Here is a 19831-nt window from a genome sequence, read left to right as displayed (position 1 = left end):
CCTGCAAATCTTTATCCTTCAGGTACTTATCCAGTTCCCTTTTACAAGCCACGATTGAATCTGCCTCCACCACTCTCTCAGGCCGTGCATTCCAGATCCTAACCACTCGCTGTGTAAATAGTTTCTCTACTCTGTCCAGACCCCTCATGATTTTGAGCATCTCTATCTAATCTCCTCTCGACCTTCTCTGCTCTTAAGACTTGGAATATACGGCAGATACGATAATGGAGGCAAAACAAACTCGGGTCATTTGTCGAACAGTTGGATTGTTAGAGAGGATGGGAAGCCAATAAATCCTTCTCGATCGATGTGCCAGCAACGATCGGACCACCTTCCCCATCCGTATGCATCACATGAGAAATGGGAATACCGCTGAGCGGGAGAATTTCAGGAGGACGAGATCGAACGAGCAAAAACACCTTCATGAGGTTTCATCTTGGGGAAATGCTTCATTCACAAACACAAGACGATGGAACCGTATACAAATGGCAGTATTTATTAATTTAAAATGCTCCAACATAATAAAAAATAAACCCAGTGACACTAGGCAAGAACCTAATAAGATTCCCAGTTTAGGAAGGATATACATACACTGGATTAAAAAAAACACACAACTTATATTAGCACAAAACCGGTCACTAAGTGTAATGGAATCAGACCTGTTCAACATGAGATTCTGATATCTAGGCACAGTGATGCCTCATCGATAACAAGTTTGCAGATACAATACCCACATGCTTTTTTTGTCTTAAATACAATTGGAAAATGTGTGTTGAGAACAGGCAACATCTAAAAAATAAAAATGGCACTTAGTGCAAGACACTGAAACCACAAAAAGTCCAATATTACAGAATATGGAGATCAACTTAAATCCTTCACAGCTTTTAGGAAATGAAAAATACCCAACACAAAGGAGGAAAATATATAGTTTGTTTTTAAAAAATAAGTTTGGTACGGGCAAATCTGACGCCGTCAGAACTTCAGGTTTATCGATAAAGTAATATGGGAATGTTTCCACAGATGTGAGGCTACAAAGCTTTCAATGCATTAACCAGGGCCACTGGTTCACGTTGGTTCAATTAGTCAAGTTCTGCTTTTATCAATAACAACTTGTATATATATTGCGCCTTTAATGTAGTGAAACTTCAGGCGCTCCACAGGAGTATTATGAGATTAAAAATTTGACACCATAAGTAGAAATTACCGCAGGTGACCAAAATCTTGGTCAAAGAGTTATGTTTTAAGGTCAGAGGTTTAGGCAGGCAGTTCCAGAGCTTGGGCCGAGGCAATCGAAGGCACGGCCACCAATGGTTGAGCGATTACAACGAGGGATGCTCAAGAGCGCAGAATTAGAAGCGCAGGAAAGTCCGGGATTTTTAAAAAACTAGGGTTATGGAGGAAATCATGTTATGTGACTCGGCCCATTTACAGAATGAGGCCAAACCAATTAATGATAACCCAATTAAGACAAATTCCATTTTATTAAATGGGATGGGATTATCATTGAGGGTGGGGGGAGGACTTGCATTCGATCAGTTTGGAATTAGACACATTGAATGCGCCAGATTCTGTTTTCCCTTGCGTGCCGTTATTTCGTGCTTCGAGGAGCTTGAATTCCATCCTGTTTTCCGTGCAGACCCTAAATCAGTGGCCTTAGTTACGATCCATTCTGATGATAAATGTTAGGCCTATGAACACAGCAACAAGGGTCCAATTCCAACAAAACAGGAGAAGAAAAACGAACACACAGAATTCACAATATTTGCACTTGAGGTGGAGTTTACCTGGACCACAGGATGCGATTCCAGGCCACACATATTTACATATACACACACACACACATACATACTCACATACATATACACACACACACACGTGTATATAATTATATATACACACACACACATTATATATACATACACACACACACACACACACACACGTGTATATAATTATCTATATACATATACACACACACACGTGTGTATACACACACAGGCATGTACATAATTACACACACACACACACATTCACTCAGTGGTACACGCATTAGCAAGCACCTAGACAGCAAGTGCATGTGTACATAGGCCCACTCTACTGAAACAAAATCCAGCCAAGTCACTCTTGAATCACGGGTTGCAAATAGCGTGCCACATTTACATTGCTGTGCTTCTTCTGTTTTAAAAAAATAATTCAAAATAAACTTTTAAATAGATAATTCCAAAGTAATTCCTGCTAAAATTAATGTGTGCATTCAAGTGGTACTTAATATATGGCTTTTTGTACAACTTTAGTGAAAATATACATCTAGGACATAATTCAAGTACAAATGTACAAAATATGTAAACTCATACAGCAGTTATTTTTTTTGTTGAAATATAATACATATTAATACATGTTCCCAGTTTAACCTAAAATCTATCGGTTTCCACATTTCTTCTTTTCAAGGGAATATATGGTTGCCTTGGCAACTACTGAATTCTTGCAGGGTCGTCTTCATCATCACTGAAGCTGCTTTTGAAACAGACCTGGAGCGAGAGAATGGTGAATGAAACACAAAAAACACACATTAGTTATCGCAACTGTGCACAGTTTTAGTCTCCTTACCTAAGGAAAGACATACTTGCCTTAGAGGTGGTGCAACAAAGATTCACCAGACTGATTCCTGGGGTGAGAGGGTTGTCACATGGGGAGATTGGGCCGAGAGAGTTACCTACATAGAAAATAGGTGCAGGAGTAGGCCATTCAGCCCTTTAAGCCTGCACCACCATTCAATAAGATCATGGCTGATCATTCACCTCAGTACCCCATTCCTGCCTTCTCTCCATACCCCTTGATCCCTTTCGCCATAAGGGCCACATCTAACTCCCTTTTGAATACATCTAACGAACTGGCCTCAACAACGTTCTGTGGTAGAGAATTCCACAGCGTCCACAGGTTCACAATTCTGGATTGGAAAATTTTAGCTATGAGGAGAGATTGGATAGGCTGGGGTTGTTTTCTTTGGAACAGAGGAGATTGAGGAGAGACCTGATTGAGGTGTATAAAATTAGAGTGGATAGTAGGACCTATTTCCCTTGCAGAGGGGTCAATAACCAGGGAGCATAGATTTAAAGGAGGAGATTTGAGGAGAATTATTTTCACCCAGCAGTTGCTTTGGGTCTGGAACTCCCTGCCTGAAACAGTGGTCGAGGCAGAAACCCTCACCACATTTAAAAAGTACTTGGATGTGCATCTGAAGTGCTGTAACCTCCAGGGCTACGGGCCAAGAGCTGGAAAGTGGGATCAGGCTGGATAGCTTAGTCGGCCGGTGTGGACAGGATGGGCCGAAATGCCTCCTTCTGTACTGTAAACTATGATTCTTTACTCACTGGAGTTTAGAACAATGAGAGGTGGTCTCATTGAAACGTATAAAATTCTGAGATGGCTTGAGAGGATAGATTTATAAAACAATTAATCCCATGTTTTGGGATTTGATACAACTTTTCTATTGTTTTTTTCCCCTTCTTAGCCAGGTTCAATCTCTGCAACGTTTGCTGTAGAATCTAGTTGCACACGAGAACCAAATAGCTTAATTTTGTCTGTATCCATACAGGATAGAGAGGCTGTTTCCCCTGGCTGGGGAGTCGAGAACCAGGGATCACAGTCACTGGATAAGGGGTCATTCATTTACAACTAAGATGAGGAGAAACTTCTTCCCACATAGGGTTGTGAACCTTTGGAATTCTCTACCCCAGAGGGCTGTGGATGCTCAGTCGTTGAGTATATTCAAAGGCCGAGATTGTTAAATTTGTGGACTGAGAATCAAAGGATATGGAGATAGGGCAGGAAAGTGGAGTTGAGGTAGAAGATCAGCATGATCTTATTGAATGGCGGAGTAGGCGCAAGAGACGGCATGATGGAAAACTTGGGTGAGGAAAATTGGGGCGGGGAACTCCATGAAACGATTAAAAGTGGCTTACCTCACGTCTGCAAAGCCTATGCCACAGGCCTCGTTTAGGAGGTGGATCGGGCTTGTTGCTGTCCAGGTCTGGCGATAATGTCCCATCACTGCCATAGGTATTTACTTCTTTAAAACATTCTGTGTCAATCATCTGCAGTACGATTAAAAAAAAATTTCTAATTAAATGAACAAATTGCCATTTTTTTGTTGTTGTTCATTCTTGAAATATGGGCGTTGCTGGCAAGGCTGGCATTTAGTGCCCATCCCTAGATGTCCTGAGAAGATGGTGGCAGTGGCCATCTCCCACTGATTCAATTGAGCGGCTTTGCTAGGACATATTCAGAGGCCAGTTAAGAGTCAACCATGTTTGTATGGGATTAGAGTCATGTGTCAACCAGACCGGGCAAGGACGGCAGGTTTCCTTCCCTCAACGCAAAGAGTGAACCAGATGGGTCTTTAAAAAGTAAGACTTGGATTTATATAGCACCTTTCACGACCACCGGACATCTCAAAGCGCTTTGCAGCCAATGAAGTACTTTTGGAGTGTAGTCACTGTTGTAATGTGGGAAACGCGGCAACCAATTTACATTGAAACATATAAAATAGGTGCAGGAGTAGGCCATTCGGCCCTTCGAGCCTGCACCGCCATTCAATGAGTTCATGGCTGAACATACAACTTCAGTACCCCATTCCTGCTTTCTCGCCATACCCCTTGTTCCCCCTGCATCCAACTCCTTTTTGAATATATTTAGTGAATTGGCCTCAACAACTTTCTGTGGTAGAGAATTCCACAGGTTCACCACTCTCTGGGTGAAGAAGTTTCTCCTCATCTCGGTCCTAAACGGCTCATCCTTTATCCTTAGACTGTGACCCCTGGTTCTGGACTTCCCCAACATTGGTAACATTCTTCCTGCATCTAACCTGTCTAAACCCGTCAGAATTTTAAACGTTTATGAGGTCCCCTCTCATTCTTCTGAACTCCAGTGAATACAAGCCCAGTTGATCCAGTCTTTCTTGATATGTCAGTCCCGCCATCCCTGGTGAACCTTCGCTGCACTCCCTCAATAGCAAGAATGTCCTTCCTCAGGTTAGGAGACCAAAACTGTACACAATACTCCAGGTGTGGCCTCACCAAGGCCCTGTACAACTGTAGCAACACCTCCCTGCCCCTGTACTCAAATCCCCTCGCTATGAAGGCCAACATGCCATTTGCTTTCTTAACCGCCTGCTGTACCTGCATGCCAACCTTCAATGACGTTGATCATCTACCTGGCCTGCTATTGGGTTGACTGCTGAGCGTCTGCGTACAAGTTACGTTACCTCGTTTTGCCAAGGAATGCAGACACTGCCCGTGACAAACGTGGAGTAGAAGTTGTCATCTGTCGGATCCAGGTTTACCCCTTTGACTGTGGAGAATTGCTCAATGTCCAAGACGTCTTTGCAGTAAACCGCTCTGGGCTGCAAAACAAACACAAGATGCATTTCTATCAACGCCTTTCATCACCTTGGAACATCCCAAACACTTTAGAACATCCCAAACACTTTATAGCCAATGAAGTACCTTTTGGAGTGCAGTCACTGTTGTAATGCAGGAAACGCAGCAACCAATTTGCGCACAAGCAACAATGAGATGCACGATGACGAAGCATTGAAGACAAAGCTAGACAAACACACGTGGGGTGGAAAGGAATAGGAGAGTATGATGATGGAGTTAGGTGAAGAGGTGTGGGAGAAGGCTTGTTTGGAGACTAAACACCAGCATTGAAAGATTTATATCGCACCTTTCACGACCGCTGGACATCTCAAAGCGCTTTACAACCAATGAAGCTCTTTTGGAGTGCAGTCACTGTTCTAATGTCGGAAGCGCGGCAGCCAATTTGCGCACAGCAAGCTCCCACAAACAGCAATGTGATAATCACCAGTTAATCTGTTTTTATGTTATGTTGATTGAGGGATAAATATTATGCAGGACACCTCTCTTCTCCTCTCCACTTGTGAGCAGACGGGGCCTCGGTTTAACTTCTCACCCGAAAGACGGCACCTCCGACAGTGCAACACTCCCTCAGCACTGCACTGGAATGTCAGCCTAGAGTTTTCGTGCTCAAGTCCCTGGAGTGGGACTTGAACCCATAACCGTCTGACTCAGAGGCGAGAGTGCTACCCACTGAGATACAGCTGACCTATTAGCCTGTTTCTGCGCTGTACATCCTATGTAATTCTAGGTCATAGAAACATGGAAAATAGGTGCAGGAGTAAGCCAGTTGGCCCTTCAAGCCTGCACCGCCATTCAATATGATCATGGCTGATCATGCAACTTCAGTACCCCACCCCAGTCTTCTCTCCATACCCCCTAATCCCTTTAGCTGTAAGGGCCACATCTAACTCCCTTTGAATATGTCCAACGAACTGCACTCAACAACTTTCTGTGGTAGAGAATTCCACAGGCTCACAACTCTCGGTGAAAAAGTTTCTCCTCATATCAGTCCTATATGGCTTACCCCTTATCCTTAGACAGTGTCTCCTGGTTCTGGACTTCCCCAACATCAGGAACATTCTTCCTGCATCTAACCTGTCCAGTCCCGTCAGAATTTTATACGTTTCTATGAGATCCCCTCTCATTCTACTAAATTCCAGTGAGTATAAGCATAGCCTATCCAGTCTTTCCTCATATGTCAGTCCTGCCATCCCGGGAATCAGTCGCTGCACTCCCTCAATAGCAAGCACGTCCTTCCTCAGATTAGACCACCAAAACTGTACACAATACTCCAGGTGTGGTTTCACCAAGGCCCTGTACAACTGCAGTAAGACCTCCCTGCTCCTATACTCAAATCCCCTCGCTATGAAGGCCAGCATGCCATTTGCTTTCTTTACTGCCTGCTGTACCTGCATGCCTACCTTCAATGACTGATGTACCATGACACCCAGGTCTCATTGCACCTTCCCTTTTACTAATCTGTCACCATTCAGATAATAATCTGCTTTCCTGTTTTTGCCACCAAAGTGGATAACCTCACATTTATTGACATTATACTGCATCTGCCATGCATTTGCCCATTCACCTAACCTGTCCAAGTCCCCCTGCAGCCTCTTAGTATCTTCCTCACAGCTCACACCGCCACCCAGCTTAGTGTCATCTGCAAGCTTGGAGATATTACATTCATTTCCTTCGTCGAAATCATTGATGTATATTGTAAATAGCCGAGGTCCCAGCACTGAATCCTGTGACACCCCACTAGTCACTGCCTGCCATTCTGAAAAGGACCCGTTTATTCCAAGTCTTTGTTTCCTGTCTGCCAACCATTTCTCTATCCACGTCAATACATTACCCCCAATGCCATGGGCCCAAGTTTTGGGCCGCGCCGAGAACAGCGCAGCCCTGACCTGGACGCACGTTTTTCGCGCCACAAAGTGCGCCTAAAAAAAAAACTTAAGATTCTCCGGCTCCCTGCAGGTTGTTTGCAGCTCAGCGCAGCGCAGCACGAGCCGTGGGGGGCGGAGCTAGGTCCCTGCGCTGAAAACAGTGCCGCGCATGTGCAGTAGCTCCAGCCGCCCAAAAATGTGTGGGAGGGGCCCGAAGCACGCAGCCCCTAGCCCTGGCCGAATGGCCTCACTGGGGCTGCGTGCATAAGGCTGCCTCCCACGCCCAGCTCCTGCTCCCTCCCGACCCGACTCCCGCTTCCCCCTCCACCCCCGGACCCGACCTACGCTTCCCCCTCCTCCCCCCCCAACCGACCTGACCTCCCTCCCTTCCCCCCCACCCCCCCCGACCCGAACCTGCCTCCCTCCACCACCCCGATCCGTGCTCCCGACCCCCCCCCCCCACCCGGACTGGACCCGACCCAAACTGACCTCCCTCCCTCCCTCCCCCGACACGTACCGACTCGACCTCCCTCTGCCCCCCACCCCTCCACCCGAACCCGAACTGAACCGACCCGCGCTCCCGCCCTCCTACCCCCCCCCCCGATCTGACCCATGCTCCCGATCCCGGACCCGACCCAACGCCACCTACCTGTAAATCTGGTGCTGGGGACGGGCCCTGCCCGAAGTCTTGGGCCCGGCACGTTCAGCCTCCCTCCCCGTTTCCCCACCCCCCCCAATCTCTTTCTACTCCCCTCTCTCTCTCCCTCTGCCCCCCCCTCGCCCTCTCCCTCTACCCCCCCCTCGCCCTCTCCCTCTACCCCCCCCTCGCCCTCTCCCTCTACCCCCCCCCTCGCCCTCTCCCTCTAACCCCCCCTCGCCCTCTCCCTCTAACCCCCCCTCGCCCTCTAACCCCCCCCTCCCTCTCTCTCTCTCTCTACCCCCCTCCTCCCTCTCTCTCTCTCTCTACCCCCCCCCTCGCTGTCAGAAACACAGACACTGACAGACAGAGAGTGAGACACACACACAGACAGACAGAGACACTGACAGAGACACACTGGGGGGGGCATCCCAGCACGCTGTTGGAGGGCTCCCGGTGCTGCAGTCGGTAAGTAGAACATGTTTTATTTATTGATTTAAAAAAAAATATTTATTAATTTTTTTTGATTGATTTTTTGATGTTATCATTTATTATTGATGATGGCTCTTTATTTGTAAAACTGGTGTTTAATGTTTGTAAACTTCCCTTTAACCCCCCCCCCCCCCACTAAATTCCCTACGCCTGATTTGTAACCTACTCCTGATTTTCTAAAGTGTAGACAAGGTTTTTTCCAGCGTACAAAAATCTTCACTTACTTCATTCTAAGTTAGTTTGGAGTAAGTTTTCACTGACGAAACTTTGAAAACAGGCGTAAGTGGCCGGACACGCCCCCCTTTGAAAAAAAAAATTCTGTTCCAAAGTGAAACTGTTCTAACTGACTAGAACTGGAGCAAACTAAATTTGAATTTCTAAGATACTCCATTCTAGACCAGTTGCCCCAAAAAATCAGGAGCAACTGAGGCCAAAACTTGGGCCCATGTGCCTTAATTTTGCACACTAATCTCTTGTGTGGGACCTTGTCAAAAGCCTTTTGAAAGTCCAAATACACCACATCCACTGGTTCTCCCTTATCCACTCTACTAGTTACATCCTCAAAAAATTCCAGAAGATTTGTCAAGCATGATTTCCCTTTCATAAATCCATGCTGACTTGGACCAATCCTGTCACTGCTTTCCAAATGCGCTATTACATCTTTAATAATTTACTCCAACATTTTCCCCACCACCAATGTCAGGCTAACCGGTCTATAATTCCCTATTTTCTCTCTCCCTCCTTTTTTTAAAAAAAAAAAGTGGGGTTACATTAGCTACCCTCCAATCCATAGGAACTGATCCAGAGCCCATGGAATGTTGGAAAATGACCACCAATGCAGCTACTATTTCTAGGGCCACTTCCTTAAGTACTCTGGGATGCAGACTATCAGGCCCTGGGGATTTATCAGCCTTCAGTCCCTCCAATTTCCCCAACACCATTTCCTGACGAATAAGGATGTCCCTCAGTTCCCCCTTCTCGTGTCTTCTTTAGTGAAAACAGAACCAAAAAATTTGTTCAATTGATCTGCCATTTCCTTGTCCGATTATGAATCCACCTGTTTGACTGCAAGGGACCTGCATTAGTCTTCACTAATCTTTTTCTCTTCACTTATCTATAGCAGTTTTTGCAGTCAGTTTTTAATGTGCCCTGCAAGCTTACTCTCATACTCTATTTTCTCCCTCCTAATTAAACCCTTAGTCTTCCTCCGCTGAATTCTAAATTTCTCCCAGTCCTCAGGTTTGCTGCTTTTGCTGGCCAATTTATATGCCTCTTCCTTGGATTTAACACTTTCCCAAATTTCCCTTTGATAGCCACAGTTGAGCAACCTTCCCTTTTTTATTTTTACGCCAGACAGGGATGTACAATTGTTGCAGTTCATCCATGTGATATTTAAACGTCTGCCATTGCCTACCCACTGTCGACCCTTTACATATCATTCGCCAGTCTATCCTAGCCAATTCATGTCTCATACCATCGAAGTTTCCTTTCTTTAAGTTCAGGACCCTAGTCTCTGTCACTCTCCATCTTAATGAAGAATTCTACCATATTATGGTCACTCTTCCCCAAGGGGCGTCGCACGACCAGATTGCTATTAATCCTCTCTCGTTACACAAGACTCAGTCTAGGATGGCCTGCTCTCTAGTTGGTTCCTCGCCATATTGGTCTTGAAAACCATCCCTTATACACTCCAGGAACAACAACTCCACAGTATTGCTACCAGTTTGGTTAGCCCAATCAATATGCAGATTAAAGTTACCCATGATAACTGCTGTACCTTTATTGCACACGTCCCTAATTTCCTGTTTGATGCCATCCCCAACCTCCCTACTACTGTTTGGTGGTCTGTATACAACTCCCACTAATGTTTCCTGCCCTTTGGTGTTTCGCAGCTCTACCCATACAGATTCCACATCATGCACGCTAATGTCCTTCCTTACTATTGCGTTAATCTCCTCTTTAACCAGTAACGTTACCCCCACCTCCTTTTCCTTCCTGTCTATCCTTTGAGTATTGAATATCCCTGGATGTTGAGTTCCCAGCCTTGGTTACCCTGGAGCCATGTCTCCGTAATCCCAATTACATCATATCCATTAACAGCTATCTGCGCAGTTAATTCATCCACCTTATTACCAATGCTCCTCGCATTGAGACTCAGAGCCTTCAGGCTTGTTTTTTTAACACTCTTTGTCCTTTTAGAATTATGTTGTAATGTGGCCCTTTTGGATTTTTGCCCTCGATTTCTCTGCCCTCCACTCTTACTTTTCTCCTTCCTACCTTTTGTTTCTGCCCTCTTCTTACTTCCCTCTGCCTCCCTGCATAGATTCCCATCCCCCTGCCATTTTAGTTTAAACCCTCCCCAACAGCACTAGCAAACACTCCGCCTAGGACATCGGTTCCGGTCCTGCCCAGGTGCACACCGTCATAATCTGTTTTTACTGATGTTGGTTGAGGGATAATTATTGGCCAGGACACTGGGGCGAACTCCCCTGCTCTTCTTTGAAATAGTGCCGTGGAATCTTTTACATCCACATGAGGGCAGACAAATGGGGTCAAAGATACCTCGGCAATCCACATTATTCCTCCTCTCCACCTTTCCCCTCCTCTACAACCCCCCACCCACCACCAACCCCCCCTCCCTCACCAAACTGAAGAATCAAAGTTTGGCCGTTTCACTTCAATTTAAGTAAAACATTTAAAGATCAGCGGGAAGTTAGATCAATATTGAAGTCGCATAAAAATTGCACTTTTGGGGGTGGGGCAATTTTCAAAGCGTTTTATGCACTCACATCCGGAACAAAAGGAGGGTCCCACATGTTCGCCTCGAGCCTCTTGAAGTTGATGTGCTGAAATATAGGATGTTGCTTCACCTCGCCAGCTCCTCCTCCTCGGCAGCCCAACCGTTCCTTTGGATCTTTGGTCAGCAACTGCAAAAGGCCATTGAGGCAACACGAGAATGGTTTCAACTCAAATCACACTGCAGCCAATTATAAATCGGGCCTTGACACTGCTAAACACCCATGAGCGCATGCCTACATTAAAAGTTATTAACCCAAAATACCTTTGCTCAAAATATTTCCTACCAAGTTTGAAAATAATGCAATTTCAATCCACAAGCACCATGCCAAGATATTTTGCATTGGCTAACATTTAATTTTAAATTAAATAAAAATTTACTTCCCTTTATCCCGTTGGGAGTTTTATCTTTAACAACCACCTGCATTTATATAGCGCCTTGAAAATAGTAAAACGTCCCAAGGCGCTTCGCAGGAGCGATTATCAGACAAAATTTGACAACGAGCCACGTAGAGAGATATTAAATCAGGTGGTGATAGAGGTCGGGTTTAAGGAGCGTCTCAAAAGGAGGAGAGAGATGCAGAGATTTAGTGCGGGAATTCCAGAGCTTTATGGCTAGGCAGCTGAAGGCACGGCCGCCAACGATGGAGTGATTAGAATCGGGGATGCACACGAAGTCAGAATTGGAGCAGCAGAGATCTTGGAGGGTTGCCGAGCTGGAGGAGATTATAGGCGTTCTACAAGTGAAAGATATTGTTGGAATCGGTCTCCTGAAAATGCGATGGGGTTTCTGGAAGTTGTTATTAACCAGTTGAAGACGACTCAGGAGCGACTCTTCATACCTCCTGGGATTTTATTCCACCCAAGTCGTCATCATCATAGGCAGTCCCTCGAAATCGAGGAAGACTTGCTTCCACTCTGAGTTCTCAGGTGGCTGTACAATCCAATACGGGAATTACAGTCTCTGTCACAGGTGGGACAGACAGTGGTTGAAGGAAAGGGTGGGTGGGGAGTCTGGTTTGCCGCAAGTTCCTTCTGCTGCCTGCGCTTGTTTTCTGCATGCTCTCGACGCCGAGACTCAAGGTGCTCAGCGCCCTCCCGGTTGCTCTTCCTCCATTTAGGGCGGTCTTTGGCCAGGGATTCCCACGTGTCGGTGGGGATGTTGCATTTTATCAAGGAGGCTTTGAGGGCGTCCTTGAAACGTTTCCTCTGCCCACCTGGGGCTCACCTGCTATGTTGGAGTTCCGAGTAGAGCGCTTACTTTGGGAGTCGTGTGCCGGGCATGCGGACAATGTGGCCCGCCCAACGGAGCTGGTCGAGTGTGGTCAGTGCTTCAATGTTGGCCTGATCGAGAACACTGACGTTGGTGCGTCTATACTCCCAGGGGATTTGCAGGATCTTGCGGAGACATAGTTGGTGGTACTTCTCCAGCGATTTGGTGTGTCTGCTGTATATGGTCCACGTCTCTCTGAGTCATACAGGAGGGCGGGTATCACTACTGCCCTGTAGACCATAAGCTCGGTACCCAAGTAGGACTGGAGGAGGTTACAAAGATAGAGAGGGGCGAGGCCATGGAGTAATTTGAAAGCGATGGAGAATTTTAAATCCGAGTTTCTTGTTTGGTTTGCTCAACCATTAACTAGGCCCGTTCAAAGCCCATGCAGTACGCCCCCTGTTGGTCAGCAGAGACCGACACAAGCAGCAATTTCATGGAGTCTGTACCCAAACACCTCACCACACCACCGCCGCCGCCCACCTCCCCCGGCTATTCTAGCCTTCCAGCCAAAGGACAACATCATGAGGCTGCCCGAGGGCAGGCAGATGGAAAGCTTTACAATAAACCTTTCAACAAAACCGAGCGTACTCACCATGCCACAGATGGAACGTGTCTCCTCAGAGAACTTGTCAGAGTAATCTTCCATATCCTCTTTCACTCGTCGATCAACCTCCTCCCGCTTCACCTTCTCTTTACGCTTTCGAAAAGGCGACTGGCCCCGAATCATCTCGTAGACCAGGCAGCCGAGCCCCCACCAGTCAGGGCTGAAGGAGTAACGGCCATTGTTGATCACCTCCGGAGCTTAAAAGCCAAACACAACAGAGAATAACGGCACTGGATTCACAGCACACAAACAGGCCAATCGGCCCAACTGGTCTGTGCCGGGGTTAATGCTCCACAACACGAGCCTCCTCCCACCCTAACCACATGTCAGCCATGGCTCAGTGGGCAGCACTCGCCTCAGTCAGAAGCTCCTGGGTTCAAGTTCCACTCCAGAGACTTGAGCACATAAATCTAGGCTGAGCCTCCCAGTGCTGCACAGCCAGAGGTGCCGGTTTTCGGATGAGACGTTAAACCAAATGCCCGTCTGCTGCTCTCTCATGTGGGTGTAGAAGATCCTATGACCCTATTTTGTATAAGAGCAGGGGAGTTAACCCCAGTGTGCTGGCCAATATTTATCCCTCAATCACTAAAACTGATTATCTGGTCATTATCACAGTGCTGTTTGTGGGAGCTTGCTGTGCGCAATATTGGCTGCCGCGTTTCCCACATTACAACAGTGACTACACTCCAAAAGTACTTCATTGGCTGTAAAGCGCTTTGAGACATCCGATGGTCGTGAAAGGCGCTATATAAATGCAAGTCTTTCCTTTTCTTTCTTTTTCACTCTGACCAGAGTTGACAGAACTGTCGCACTTCATCGCCCTGCCCAATGAACACCAAGCAGACAGAAATCTTGGTGCGCGGTTTTTGGCACTACCTCCACCCTACCAATACTCTGCCCCTGTGGCCCAGTGGGTAAGTTCACCACTCATTGTGGTACTGAGCCACCTAGACCAGGTGACCCACCCCCCCACCCCACCCCAGACTCATTCCCCGATCTGAGCCAATCTCAAGCCAGGGTGCCTTATAGGAGCTACAGTGTTTAGGAAGAGGAATTCAGACAGGATTCTAGATTAACCAGAACGACACCTAGACTCCAAAGGTTAAATTACGAGGAGAGAATACACAAATTGGGTTGTACTCCCTGGAAATTAGGCTAAAGGTAATTTGATTGAAGTTTTCAAGATATTAAGTGGAAGGGTACATAGAGAGAGAAACTTGTGTATGTAAACATTGTAACTGTGTAAGACTTGTCACCAGAGGGCGCAACTGTTGGAGGCTCAAGGGTCACCTGCACACCTTGTGCAAGGGAGTATAAAAGGTTGTCTGACATGCTGCTCTGGAGTTGTATTAAAGAGACGAAGGTCACATCAGTGTTAGCTCACAGTACTCAGTCTGGTGGAGTTCTTCCATGCTTAACAGAAACTACTTCCGCTGATTGACGATTCTAGGACATGGGGACAGAATCTAAAGATTAGAGCCAGGCCTTTCAGGCTGAAGTTAGGAAACACTTCTACACACAAAGGGTGGTAGAAGTTGGAACTCTCTTCCGCAAAGGGCAATTGGTGCTAGATCAATCTTTAAGTTTAAATCGGAGATTGATATTTGTTACCCAAAAGGTATGAGGCAAAGGCAGGTATACGGAGTTAGGTTAAAGATCAGTCATTGAATGACGGAACAGGCTTGAGGGGCTAGCTTCTGTTCCGATGTTCCTATCCCCGCTCCTAGTCCCTGCCTATAACCAATAAGGGAATTAAGGGTTATGGGGAGCGGGCAGGTAAGTGGAGCTGAGTCCACGGCTAGATCAGCCATGATCTTTTTAAATGGCGGAGCAGGCTCGAGGGGCTAGATGGCCTGCTCCTGTTCCTAATTCTTATGTTCTAGCCACCCCTGCTGTAAAATGTGGGGACTTTAGAACCGAGCTTAGCAGTGATGCCCTCCCCAGTCAAATAACCGACTGACCCTCTCTGCCTGGGCTCCCATGTATACGATGGTCATGTTGTACAGGGCATTGGTGAGGCCACACCTGGAGTATTGTGTACAGTTTTGGTCTCCTAACCTGAGGAAGGACATTCTTGCTATTGAGGGAGTGCAGCGAAGGTTCACCAGACTGATTCCCGGGATGGCGGGACTGACCTATCAAGAAAGACTGGATCAACTGGGCTTGTATTCACTGGAGTTCAGAAGAATGAGAGGGGACCTCATAGAAACATATAAAATTCTGACGGGTTAGACAGGTTAGATGCAGGAAGAATGTTCCCAATGTTGGGGAAGTCCAGAACCAGGGGTCACAGTCTAAGGATAAGGGGTAAGCCATTTAGGACCGAGATGCGGAGGAACTTCTTCACCCAGAGAGTGGTGAACCTGTGGAATTCTCTACCACAGAAAGTTGTTGAGGCCAATTCACTAAATATATTCAAAAAGGAGTTAGATGAGGTCCTTACTGCTAGGGGGATCAAGGGGTATGGCGAGAAAGCAGGAATGGGGTACTGAAGTTGAATGTTCAGCCATGAACTCATTGAATGGCGGTGCAGGCTAGAAGGGCCGAATGGCCTACTCCTGCACCTATTTTCTATGTTTCTATGTTGGGTGATGGGCACTGGAGGGCAATGGAACCATACCCCAGTGAAGGCAGAAAACATTGGGTCGAAAATGCGGATCTTTTTCGCATAAACTAATTTTAAATATTCTATTCCATGTGAACAGAACAACAATTGTAAATCCAAACTCAAAAAAACATTGGTTTCATTTTACAGCTGGTGAAATGAAGGAAAAGCATCAATCAAACAGGAATAAACACTGCGCGAAAACATGAGACCATTGGATGGAGGTTTTGAACGGGCGGGCTACCGAGGTGCTCCATTCATATTCTTGGAACCAGGGAGAAGGCCCTGTTCCAGATATTCTCCCAGGCTGAGTGGCACCGATCATCTCCTGTAAGCAAACTCTGGCACTCAGAGTTCTACTTTCACAACCCAATATCGAGATGTACAATAGCGTGGCCCGGGGATAGGGTGAGGGGAGAATGAGACCCCACGCCCCTCCCCCAGGGGAAGGAGTACGTAAAAGAGACCCCCCCTTCCAACGTTCCCTCTAATGTTTTCTCGTGCGCGGTCCCTTTAACCGGCTGCTCGGCCATTCAGATACGTGCATGTGCGCGGTTATTTACGGTGCAAAAGCCGGTGAGTGGCCTGAGCGGAATCTCCAGACCGCTGTGCGGCTGTGCGCAGGAACGTCACACCCAACCCCTCACCACCTGGTCTTAAGTGGAATCGTTTTTGAAAAATTAATTCTCAGGATTCTGTGGAGAGACTAGGGGCGAGAAATTCGGTTGGATAGCGCCCGCTACAGGGGCGCTAAAGTGGTTAGCACCAACGAGCGCCGACAGCAGCGCCGTTCGGCAACGTGAGTGTGCCGGCACGGAAGAGTATTGCCCGGGAGAGCAGCGCCGGTGTGCAACGCCCCCGGAAGCAAACTTTGGTTTCCTCGCCTGGCGTACAGAGCTGTCCTGGGGTGCCAAGGGAAGGCGCGACTGCATCAGGTAAGTGCGATTGATTTTTGGAGTTTTTTTGGGGGGCGATTTAACTTTGAGTAATGTATCGGGAATATTTGTGTGTGAATTTTGGTCTGATGTGTTTTTTTTTTAGAAAACAGGGCGGCCTCTCTTGGGGCACCACAGAGCTGGCTCTTTAGCAACAGGATATTTAGTTGCACACTCCACTCCACTCCACCCCCCCACTCCACCCTTTGCTAGGCCCGGCGGCTAAAATTCTTTCGGTGCTAAATTTAGGAGTCCTCTAACTGAGTTTCTAGCCCAAGGAGTGATCAGTCATCTTGCTGCTGAGGTTGGAGATTCGGATACTCACCCATGTAACCTACAGTCCCAACCCGCCCGCGAATCGTCTCGCCCTCCGGGATCTGTACGGCTAAACCCAGATCGGAAATCCTGATGTGCCCTGAAATGAAACAGCGAAGCGGATTAGACAAAGGCGGGAAGAAACTATTCGCGGTTCAACACCGACCTGCTTTTATACAGCACGTAGTGAAAGGTCCCCAGGCGCAATTATCAGACAAAAGATTTGACACCGAGCCACATGAGGAGAAATTAGGGCAGGTGACCGAAAGCCTGGTCAAAGAGGTAGGTTTTAAGGAGCATCTTAAAAAGGAGGAGAGGGGTGCAGCGAGGCGGAGAGGTATAAGGAGGGAGTTCCACAGCGTAGGTTCCAAGCAGTTGGAGGCACGGACCAAGAGTCTTCCAATATTATAACCTCAAGTGGAGTTGAGGAGAAAGTTAAATCTCTAAAAGGGACCACTGTGGAGGGTTGTAGGCAAAGTTCTCTTTTCCCCCCCCACCCCACCCCCCCTGTGCGCGGTCCCTTTAACTGGCTGTGCGGCCCATTTAAATCTTCGCACATGCGCTGTTTCTTCAATATAAAACCGGTGAGCAGCCTGCACGGGACCTCCAGATCGCTGAGCGGCCGTGCAGCTTAACGGGAATGTTGGTAGTGGGGCTGGAGGAGGTTACAGAAATAGGGGGGGGGGGGGGGCGAGGCCATGAAGGGATTTGTAAACAAGGATGAGATTTTTTTTTAAATATAAAATCGAGGCGTTGTTGGACCAGGAGCCAGTGTAGGTCAGCGAGCACAGGGGCCGATGGGTGAATCAGTAGGTAAATTGAGATGAACAAGTTGAGGTACGAAGGCAGAGTTAAAGTTAAGAGGAATAATAATTCCTGCTGACAGCACACGTTCTCCCGAGGGTGAGGTGCTTGCAGGGAGGATCTGTGTCTCACACCAAGTACCAAGCGCGTGATCTCGGCCTGACAGGCTAGTGCAGTGCTGAGCGGGTGCCGTTCTTCAGAGGCGACTGGCGATCACGACTCCGCCCAAAATTGAGACGCTGTCCCAATGCCCCCCAGTGGAGGTCAAAGGACACGCGACGTTATTCGCAGAGGATCAAGTCTCCCAGAGAATGGAGCTCAGAAAATCTCAGCTGGCACTCCAGTGGGAGCAGCCAGTGAGTGCTGCACTGTCAGAGGCGCCATCTTTGGGATGCGACGTTAAACATTCTCTGTGTAGCTAACCCTTTTTAAAGACCTCTATCAGATCACTCCTCAGAGCCTTCACTTTTTAAAAAATGAGACAAGAGACCCAGCCCATCATCCTGTCCCGACAGGTATAACCTCGCAATTCTGGCACCTCTGTGTGCTGAGCAAACTGTGCGCCGCATCTGTGAAAGCATCTCACCGTGATCGTCCAATAGGATGTTTTCTGGCTTTAAATCTCTAAGTGGGGGAAAGAGATAAAAAAAAACACACAGTAAGTTTCTGGCAGGAGCAAGCAAGGAACTCAGTAAATATTTAATTAATATTCAAAAGGGAATTGGATAAATACCTGAAGGGAAAATATTTGCAAGGCTATGGGGGGGAAGAGCAGGGGCAGTGGGATTAATTGGATCGAGCTGGCACAGACATGATGGGCCGAATGGCCCCCCCCTCCCCCTGCACGGAGAGATTCCATAACTCACTTGTAGATTTACACCCAGAGCAGGAAGCAAGAACGAAACTCTAATCGGTTGAAATTGCACTGCGCCGAATGCAAGCTCGACTCATATTGCTTCATTTTATTCTCGATACGGAGGGCGTCACTGGCAAGGCCGGCATTTATTACCCACCACTAGCTGCCCTGAAGAAACCAGTGAAGAAGTCAACCATGTTGGTGTGGGACTGGAGTCACATATAGGCCCAGTGCGGGTAAGGACGGCAGGTTTCCGTCCCTAAGAGGGCTTTAGTGAACCAGTTGGGTTTTTAAATGACAAACCTCACAGTCACTTTTACTGAAATAAAAACAGAAAATGCTGGAAATCTCAGGTGGTCATGTTATGTATGCAATAAAGGTTCAAACTGAGTACTGTTTAACTAAGCAAGGTACAACCTTGGCTCTTCTTTATTTCAGCCCAAAGTGCCTGGCTCTCAAAATGGCTGGCCTTTTATACCTGAGCAGCACCATATGTGCGCTGCTCAGTGGCCTCCAACAATGACGCCATCTGGTGGCTACAAACATACATGACAGGTCAGGCAGCATCTGTGGAGAGAAAGAGAGTTAACATTGCGGGTCGATGACCCTTCGTCAGAACTGGAGAATGTTTGAAAAGAGGAGATTCTTAAATAGCACTGAAAGTGGGAGGGAAGAACAAAAGGGAAGGTCTGTGATAGGGTGGAAGACAGGCGAGATAGAACCAGCTTTTTATTTTCAGATTTCTTCTCAATTCAGTAAAATCATCAAACGGCCATGGCAGGATGTGAACTCACCTTCCCTGGATTATTAGTCCAAGCCACATAACCTCTTGCATGACTGTGCCCATTTAAAAAAAAAATTAGCAGCATCACGGAGACATGACCATTCCCAAAGCACGTCCGAGATCCAGTGTAACTGGGCACGGACATCAGGGTTGGGGGGGGGGGGGCGGGAGAGAGAGAGAGTCAGGAGTGATGACTGAAGGCATTATACAGAGTCTACAGTACAGGAACAGGCCACAGCAACAAAAGCAAAAATACTGTGAGTGCTGGAAATCTGAAACCGAAAGAGAAAATGCTGGGAACACTCAGCAAGTCAGACAGCATCTGTGGTGCGAGAAACAGAGTTAACGTTTCAGATCGACCACCCTTCGTCAGAAACAGGTCATTTGGTCCAACTGGTCCATGCCGGTTGTAATGTATTTGCTG

At 47.2% G+C, this 19831-nt stretch overlaps 1 protein-coding gene across 2 annotated transcripts in view; it reads right to left on the bottom strand.

Moving 5' to 3' along the window:
* Positions 1-481: 481 nt before the first annotated feature.
* Positions 482-19831, bottom strand: part of LOC139262635 (G protein-coupled receptor kinase 6-like) — a 188113-nt gene continuing 168763 nt past the window's right edge. For both annotated transcript variants that reach the window (XM_070877790.1, XM_070877798.1), the window contains 7 exons: positions 18354-18391; positions 16974-17063; positions 13097-13305; positions 11222-11359; positions 5264-5401; positions 3963-4094; positions 482-2528 (listed from right to left, as the gene is read on the bottom strand). In XM_070877790.1, coding sequence (XP_070733891.1) covers positions 2472-2528; positions 3963-4094; positions 5264-5401; positions 11222-11359; positions 13097-13305; positions 16974-17063; positions 18354-18391 — 802 coding nt within the window. In that variant the 3' untranslated portion in view covers positions 482-2471. The remainder of the gene's footprint in view (positions 2529-3962; positions 4095-5263; positions 5402-11221; positions 11360-13096; positions 13306-16973; positions 17064-18353; positions 18392-19831) is intronic.

Source organism: Pristiophorus japonicus, chromosome 1, assembly GCF_044704955.1.
Source record: "Pristiophorus japonicus isolate sPriJap1 chromosome 1, sPriJap1.hap1, whole genome shotgun sequence".
In the NCBI taxonomy this organism is placed as follows: Eukaryota; Metazoa; Chordata; class Chondrichthyes; family Pristiophoridae; genus Pristiophorus; species Pristiophorus japonicus.
The sequence above is the reverse complement of the archived record's forward strand: the minus strand, read 5'-3'. Positions and strand labels throughout refer to the sequence as shown.